Raw genomic sequence first — 8,342 nt, 5'->3', positions numbered from 1 at the left:
AAAAAAAAAAAAAAAAACAAGCTAAGTGAAGTGAAGAAGAACCCATGTTCTGTCTGAATACGATCTACAGAGGAGGAGAAAAGGAAAAACCTAAAGAGAAAAGGGCAAACAAAAAAAAAAAAGAAAAAAACCAGCAGAAGGAAAAATAAATAAATAAACGGGGAGACACAAGTGTCCTCCTGAACATGATAGGTCTCTCTCCCCATCTATCACCTCTGCAATTTCTCTCGAGCAAAACCCTAATTTCAGGTTTAGGTTTTCCTTCTTTCACTCTAAGTTTGTATGTATGAACAATTATATATATATATACACTTATATATTCTTGTTGAGCCTTTCGAATTCCCAATCTTAAACCCTCTTCTTCGGTTCTTCCAAACGAGATTTCAATTGTTCCGCTGTTAGCGATTTTGGAGTTCTCTTCTTCTTCTCTCTTTGAATTTGTACGCAACGCACTCTTATTCTTCACATATATATATATATATACCGATGTACAGATATGTATCTAGCATGAATCATCTGTTAAAGCTCTTAGGTTCAGTGATCATGTGTGTTCTTTGCTCCGTCGTTGTGCATCTCTCTTTCGTTCTGTCTCCTTCTACTCTCCCTATCTTTACTGTTTTCTTTAGCTTAGATTGAATGTGTTTCTTGAATTGGGGGATTTGTACGAATTTTCCTACAAAATTGGATTTAGGGATTGCAAATTTAGTTGCTTTTTTTCCCCTCATGTGAATGCTCAATTTCTGATTTTTAACAATGCAGGTTAGTTTTTGATGAAATTTGCGATTCAGTGATTACAATGAGTGCTAATGAGCAGATTCGATCCAATGGCAATGGCAATGGTGAGGGTATTCTTGGGATTCCAGATGATCTACGGTGCAAGAGATCAGATGGTAAACAGTGGAGATGCACTGCAAAGTCCATGCCTGATAAGACTGTTTGTGAGAAGCACTACATCCAGGCTAAGAAGCGGGCTGCTAATTCTGCTATCCGTGCTAACCAGAAGAAAGCCAAAAGGAGATCATCGTTAGGCGAAACAGATACATATTCTGAAGGAAAGATTGATGATTTCGAGTTACCCATCACTAGCATTGAGCACTATAACAACGGTCACGCCTCTGCTTCCAAGGATAATGGTGGTAGATTACATAAGAGACATAAAACAACCCTGATGCATTACTCTCCCGAGACACCAATGATGAGGAGTTTTTCTCCACGTGTTGCTGTTGATTTGAACCATGAGTTGTTGGCTAGAGATGATGGAATGTTTGAAGAGAGCTACAGATCTTATAGAGCACCACCTTCTGTTTCTATTATGGATCCGTCACGCAACAGGTCACACCAAAGCATGAGTCCAATGGTAATTTTGTTGGTTTCTTATTGGTTAGACAGAGAACTTGTTACTCACTCTCATATGTGTTTGTTTTGGAGAAAGCATTTTCTTATGAAGTAATTGTTTTTATGTGTTGTAGGAATACTCAGCAGCAAGCACAGATGCGTCTACAGAGTCTATGGGGGAAATCTGCCATCAATGCCAGAGAAAAGACAGAGATAGAATCATTTCTTGCCTCAAATGCAATCAAAGATCCTTCTGCAAAACTTGTATATCGACAAGGTGCGCTTTTATTTAGTTATGTTCATATCTGAATTCTGTGAACATCTGGTAGAAAGAGTTAACTTACTGATGGATGTCTCATGCATTTTAAGGTACTCGGAGATATCACTTGAAGAAGTTACGGAAGTTTGCCCTGCGTGTCGTGGTTTGTGTGATTGCAAACCTTGCCTGCGTTCTGATAATACCATAAAGGTGTGATCTTGTAATCTATATCCGTAGATTCAAAACATTGCTACCTCTTTTCGGGTTTAAAAGTTAGGACTATGACATGGCTCTCTGAAATATTGCAGGTACAGATCCGGGAGATACCTGTTTTGGAGAAGTTGCAGTATCTTTATCGTCTATTATCAGCTGTCCTTCCAGTCATAAAGCAGATCCATCTTGAACAATGTGCAGAAGTAGAACTAGAGAAGAGGCTTCGTGGTGAGACGAGTTATTTACAGTGATAGTTAATGAATTATATTTACTACTAACATCCTTTGCGGCTAACATAAGTTTGTTCTATTCTATAGGAGCTGAGATTGATCTTGTCAGGGCAAGATTGAAAGCAGATGAGCAGATGTGCTGGTACTTATGATCTCTCTTACATGCCCTTCTTCTTACTTGACTAAAATATTCTATCTTAAACAACTTAAATTTAAAACTATCTCTTGTTGGCACTTGTTATTATACATGTTCTTATTGATGTTTTGTTTCTCGCAGCAACGTGTGTCGGATACCAGTGGTTGACTACTACNACGGAAGTTTGCCCTGCGTGTCGTGGTTTGTGTGATTGCAAACCTTGCCTGCGTTCTGATAATACCATAAAGGTGTGATCTTGTAATCTATATCCGTAGATTCAAAACATTGCTACCTCTTTTCGGGTTTAAAAGTTAGGACTATGACATGGCTCTCTGAAATATTGCAGGTACAGATCCGGGAGATACCTGTTTTGGAGAAGTTGCAGTATCTTTATCGTCTATTATCAGCTGTCCTTCCAGTCATAAAGCAGATCCATCTTGAACAATGTGCAGAAGTAGAACTAGAGAAGAGGCTTCGTGGTGAGACGAGTTATTTACAGTGATAGTTAATGAATTATATTTACTACTAACATCCTTTGCGGCTAACATAAGTTTGTTCTATTCTATAGGAGCTGAGATTGATCTTGTCAGGGCAAGATTGAAAGCAGATGAGCAGATGTGCTGGTACTTATGATCTCTCTTACATGCCCTTCTTCTTACTTGACTAAAATATTCTATCTTAAACAACTTAAATTTAAAACTATCTCTTGTTGGCACTTGTTATTATACATGTTCTTATTGATGTTTTGTTTCTCGCAGCAACGTGTGTCGGATACCAGTGGTTGACTACTACCGTCATTGTTCGACCTGCTCATATGACCTGTGCCTGAGATGCTGTCAAGATCTACGGGAAGAGTCTTCAGTTGAGATCAGTGGAACTAATCATATCATAGGAGAGATAACAAGAGTTCCTAAACTAAAGTTAAACTTTTCAGACAAGTTTCCTGAGTGGGAAGCCAATGGTGATGGGAGCATCCCCTGCCCCCCTAAGGAGTATGGAGGCTGCGGTTCCCATTCTTTGAACCTCGCTCGCATTTTCAAGATGAATTGGGTTGCAAAGCTTGTGAAAAATGCTGAGGAGATTGTTAACGGCTGCAAAGTATCTGATCTTCGGAACGTTGAATTGTGTGACTCCAGATTCCGCAAATTTGCTGAGAGAGAAGAGAGCGATGACAATTACGTGTACAGCCCGTCGATTGAAACGATCAAATCTGATGGAGTAGCTAATTTTGAGCAACAATGGGCAGATGGTCGGCTTGTTACTGTTAGAAAGGTACTTGATGACTCATCTTGCTCTAGGTGGGATCCTGAGACTATTTGGAGGGATATAGACGAGATTTCCGAGGAGAAATTGAGAGAACATGATCCATTCTTGAAGGCCATAAATTGCTTGGATGGGTCAGAGGTAAATTTCTTTGTTCTTCATATGATCATATCTTTATATTGTTGCGTCAGAGATTCATTAGTGTTCATGTTCACAGGTTGATGTAAGACTTGGAGAGTTTACAAAAGCATTTAGAGATGGAAAAAACCAAGAGACAGGTCTTCCCCTATTGTGGAAGTTGAAGGACTGGCCGAGCCCAAGTGCTTCTGAGGAGTTTATTTTCTACCAAAGACCAGAGTTTATCAGAAGATTTCCATTTCTCGAGTACATACATCCCCGGTTAGGCCTTCTGAACGTGGCAGCCAAGTTGCCTCATTACTCGCTCCAAAACGATGCAGGTCCAAAGATTTATGTGTCTTGTGGGACATACCAAGGAATTGATGCTAATGATTCATTGACCAGTATTTTTCACTACAGCATGCGTGACATGGTACATTACTCAGCTCTTGGTTAAAATTTTATCTCATTTGTCTTATTTTGGTTGATATGGGAAACTGGTTATGTTAGGTCAACTAAGTTTCTTCTAATCAGGTATACCTCTTGGTGCACACATCTGAAGAAACAACAGTCGAAAGAGTGAGAGAGACAAATCCCGATCCAGGAGAATCCGACCAGAAGATGGACGTAAATGAGTCACTTCTTAGCCCTGAGGAAAAGTTAAGGAACGGAGAGTTACATGATCTATCACTTGGTGGAGTGAATACTGAGAAGAAGGAATCTGAGATGATCTTGACTGTGAATCCAGAGGACAAAAATCTCGATCACAACATGGACTCTCGTTGCACGTCTTCTTGTGCAGGAGGAGCCCAGTGGGATGTCTTTCGACGCCAAGACGTCCCAAAGCTGGCCGAGTATTTGCAGAAAACATTACAGAAGCCTGATAATGTTCAGACTGATTTTGTGAGTCTTATCTGTTAAATTAACTACATTAAATGTGAAAGTCATATTTTTTTATGTCGAATGATTGAGTTTCCTAGTTTGTTTACGCTGGTTTCAGGTGTCACGCCCGTTGTATGAAGGATCGTTCTTAAATGAACAACACAAGAGACAACTAAAAGACGAGTTTGGTAGGAAAAATAAACCCTTTTAATTTCCAAACGCTTATTGCATGTGGAAGCCTGAGGGATGACTCTTGCTATTGTTTCAGGAGTTGAGCCATGGACGTTTGAGCAACATCGTGGTGAGGCTATCTTCATTCCGGCTGGATGTCCGTTTCAAATGAGGAATTTTCAGGTAAAATTTATTTTCTACGAGACATAAAATCCACGGAGTTTCTAGTCCATTGCTCTTAGCCTCTTACTATATTTTGTTCACATGTATACAATCAGTCGAATGTTCAGGTGGCACTCGACTTCTTGTGCCCTGAAAGCGTTGGAGAGTCAGCAAGACTAGCTGAAGAAATCCGTTGTTTACCGAACGACCACGAGGCTAAAGTTCAGATTTTAGAGGTAAAAAACTTTTATTCCAACTTTCTTTTTTTTTATTCCAACTTTCTTTAAAGCAAACCATTTACCATCTCAGTGCCTTGAGTTCTGAAAACCTTAGAAATTGGTTTGGGTTTTTAATATCAGATCGGAAAGATATCGCTATACGCAGCTAGCTCAGCCATCAAAGATGTTCAGAAACTGGTCTTGGATCCAAAGTAAGTCAGAAAGAATTTTAGCCAAAACTAATCTAAAGAGTGTGAAGTGAGTTTTGAACTGACAATGTTTTTAATTTGCAAAAGATTTGGAGTAGAGCTTGGTTTTGAGGACCCTAACTTAACCAAAGCAGTCTCTCGCAACTTGGACAAGGCAATCAAGCCGGCCGCAGCAAACCAGCTGAACTTAAATCAGTCAAGATTTGTATAGTAGTATAAAAATCACTGTTGTGAATTTAGTTTAGACTACTACTATACAGGGTTTGTATGTATCTATGACCGTGTATATCATGCTTCATAAATATTCATAACCATCATTATTAGTCCAGTTAATTTTTCTGGATATTGTTGACTATATGAAAAGTTTCTTCAAATAACTCCCAAGCCATCAATAATAGAAACATTACTTCTCACTAATAATTGAAAAAAATAAGAATATAGCAAAGGGTATGATATAAAATAAATATCTCTTCTGTACACATTTATTCTTCAGCAAGGCCAATAAATAATCTTTTTTTTTTCCTTTCTTAAAGCCAATAAATAATCTTTTCACAACTCTCAGACTTACGTTCCTGAAGCTCCTTAGCCACGCCTGAATGGAAACTTCAACACAATCGGTGGAAGCTTAGGGTATTCAGTTTGGACTGGCTTTGAAACCTGTCCTTGATCCAGAGCCTTACACTCAGCTCTTGCTTCATTGAGAAGATAGCTAGGTTTTGAATCCTCTATTTGATCCAAGGGCTTACTTGTTGGTGCTTTCTTTACAAGACTGCTTCTAGCTTCTCCTCTGTGCTCCAAATCTGCACTCCCATTTCCGTTACACGCTTTAGCTGAGCGCTTTTTCTTTGTTGAACTTTCGCGTTTTCTCGGTTCCGGTTTACTCGTGCTTTTCATTCTCTTGCTTGTAAGAAAATCGGATTCAAGAGCTTCCAGAGCCCGAGTGGTCAGTGGTCGTTTTCTTGTGCTCTGTCTTCTCGGAACATCTGTACTAATCTGTTGGTCGCGGCGTTGTTCAGATGAACCCAGTTCTTGAGTAGTTTCCAGATCATTGGAAGTAAATCTATTAGTAGTAGAAGGGAGCTCAACTGCTTGCTTTTGTTCCACATCAATAGAAGCCCGTTTTTCTTCTGGCTCTGTTACTGAACAGAGTTTAACCCGCCTGGAGGTAGAATTTAACCCGCTTGGTTCAATCTCTGACGTTTCTTGAATCTCAACAAGCGAAGAAGACGGCCCAGCTCCAGTCTTGTTTGGTTGATCAGACTTTAAGTTCATTTGCTCAACCGACAACACGGTTTCATATGTCTCTTTGTCCTGCTTCATCTCTTCATCAGTGCTGTTTTGGTGTTGGACTGCACGTAGATCTTGCTGCTCTGATTCATGACAACCAGTCCTTTTTGTGTCATCCCCCGGTAAATGTCTGGACACTGGACTATCTCTTGAAATGCAAGCACTGAGCCGTCTGCGCTTCATATATGGTGCAGAATTTACTGAATGATGCTTGGTTTCTGTTGGAGGGGTAGGCCTGTGCTTAATCAACCTCTTTGATGGATCCTTCACCTTCTCAAAAGTCTTCTCTTCCTTTATAGCAGAATCAGCCCCAACATAATCCCTTTTTGTGACATCACTTGGTAAAGGTCTCTGTCTTCTAATGCCAGATAACTTTTCGCAGTGGTCTATACTCGTATCAATAATTGTGAATCCCACTTGGTCCTCCACTTGATTCTTGGTATCTAGAGGCCTTACTGGAGACTTTGCCACATTCTGATTGTCCAGGGTCGCAGAAGAATCTTTATCTCCTAGTCGAGTCTTCGGCTCAGAAACTAGAGACATTGCATTAGGATTTCGTAAATCACACAACTTCCCTCCTCCAGCAGCCAAACTAGTGTCCACAACAGTGAAGTTCATTCCCGGAGTTCCACGGTTAGAAAATGGAGACCTGAGGTATCGGTGTCTCTGACTATCAGACCGGGAAAACTCTTCATCTGATTGGTCAGGAGAATTCTCTGCAGCGGTGGCTTCTCTGATCTCCCCTCCTGTTCTAATGTCAATAAGCTCAGGCTCTGAAACAACCTTTGTTAGAATATCACTGATGGAATCAAAGTAATGATGGCCTTTGACAAGCTCCTGTCTTGAAAACTTTTCCACGCCAGGGACAATGAAAACAATGTAATCCTTAGATCTTAAATAACCCCGGTCCTCAGGCTGCTCTGAGCGCCATCCTCTGTCTAGCAAACGCGGCCATACGGCGTCCCAGAATATATCATTGCAACGGGCTTTGCTCAGACGTGAACTGCCAGTTAATTGTTTTATTATGGCAGCAGATGTGAGTGAATTGTAAGCCCCTACGCCCGGTACCGAAGAAGGTTTCGAAGAAACCGTGAACCATGGTTTGGTCTTCATTGGTGTTGATGTAGGAACCGTGAGATCTTCTTTTTCTTTACCAATCGCCACAGCGTCTACCAGAAGACTGAGACCCACAAGATTCTTCACTTCGTTTACGTAGTTCTCCAGAGTGATATTACTTTCAGCAAATGACTTTGAGACCTGTAAATATATACTAAGATCAATGAACAGATAATATATAGTGGTTAAGGATTCCACATCAAGATGTGAAAGAGACTCACATCCACGAGCATCTGTTTCTGAGTTTCATCAGGTATATAAGGCATCAAACGGGATAACAACTGCTGTTGCCTCCAACCTGAATAGAGCTTTCTTCCATATACACACTTCCGGTTCCGCTTCTTGCGGGATGCAGACCAACTGTGGTATTGAGCAGAATTGTAGAACTTCCCATAGTAAAACAAGACAATCTCTCCTCTTCCTTTGTTCTCCATGAAGTTCTTTACCTGAGTAAAGTTCTTCCCAAATGTATACAGACCAAGAACAAAGCTAGCCACCTCAAAATCTCCCCAAGGACTGGACGGTATAGCAGGAACAGCCTCAAGATTCAATCTTTGCTTCTTGTCACTCTTGCCTCTGTTCTTGGCAGAGCAACGGCTTTTCTTGGCTCTTAAAGATTTCAAAGACTGGTTCATGTCAACATTATCATCTCCATTCCCTTGTCCTCTTCCATGTTTGTCAATCCACATGACTTGGACAGGTAGTCCGACAAGAAAAGAACAGGAAGAAGCATCCAAAGAAACA

General features: G+C 40.5%; 2 protein-coding genes across 4 annotated transcripts in view; one reads left to right on the top strand and one right to left on the bottom strand.

Moving 5' to 3' along the window:
- LOC104767299 (lysine-specific demethylase JMJ25-like) lies at positions 12–5,572 on the top strand. Of its 3 annotated transcripts, none has more exons than XM_010491345.2 (15): positions 12–249; positions 760–1,357; positions 1,470–1,612; positions 1,705–1,757; positions 2,375–2,421; positions 2,520–2,652; positions 2,742–2,796; positions 2,932–3,577; positions 3,654–3,986; positions 4,088–4,456; positions 4,554–4,623; positions 4,704–4,789; positions 4,885–5,004; positions 5,128–5,198; positions 5,283–5,572. In XM_010491345.2, exons 2-15 carry the CDS (start codon positions 797–799, stop codon positions 5,404–5,406), a joined length of 2,811 nt encoding a protein of 936 aa, XP_010489647.1. In that variant the 5' UTR covers positions 12–249; positions 760–796; the 3' UTR covers positions 5,407–5,572. The 3 variants fall into 3 exon arrangements, with proteins under 3 accessions (XP_010489647.1, XP_010489659.1, XP_010489653.1); XM_010491351.2 differs by lacking the exon at positions 12–249 and adding an exon at positions 286–440; XM_010491357.2 differs by lacking the exons at positions 2,375–2,421; positions 2,520–2,652; positions 2,742–2,796 and adding exons at positions 1,903–2,035; positions 2,125–2,179 and having other exon boundaries at positions 1,705–1,804.
- The window catches only part of LOC104767321, a 5,552-nt gene continuing 2,811 nt past the window's right edge, over positions 5,602–8,342 (bottom strand). The window contains exons 3-4 of the mRNA XM_010491367.2: positions 7,820–8,271; positions 5,602–7,739 (exon numbers count right to left, since the gene is read on the bottom strand). Of these exons, the coding sequence (XP_010489669.1) occupies positions 5,778–7,739; positions 7,820–8,271 (2,414 nt within the window). The 3' untranslated portion in view covers positions 5,602–5,777. The remainder of the gene's footprint in view (positions 7,740–7,819; positions 8,272–8,342) is intronic.

This window comes from Camelina sativa, chromosome 3 (genome assembly GCF_000633955.1).
Source record: "Camelina sativa cultivar DH55 chromosome 3, Cs, whole genome shotgun sequence".
Lineage (NCBI taxonomy): Eukaryota > Viridiplantae > Streptophyta > Magnoliopsida > Brassicales > Brassicaceae > Camelina > Camelina sativa.
Note: the sequence above shows the minus strand (reverse complement) of the source record. Positions and strands in the feature narration are given on the sequence as shown.

Coding starts and splice junctions, on each gene's coding strand:
- LOC104767299 (XM_010491345.2), top strand. CDS start 797: ATGAGTGCTAATGAGCAGATTCGATCCAATGGCAATGGCAATGGTGAG. Junction 1,613..1,704: donor AAAACTTGTATATCGACAAG/GTGCGCTTTTAT, acceptor ATGCATTTTAAG/GTACTCGGAGATATCACTTG. Junction 2,653..2,741: donor ACTAGAGAAGAGGCTTCGTG/GTGAGACGAGTT, acceptor TCTATTCTATAG/GAGCTGAGATTGATCTTGTC.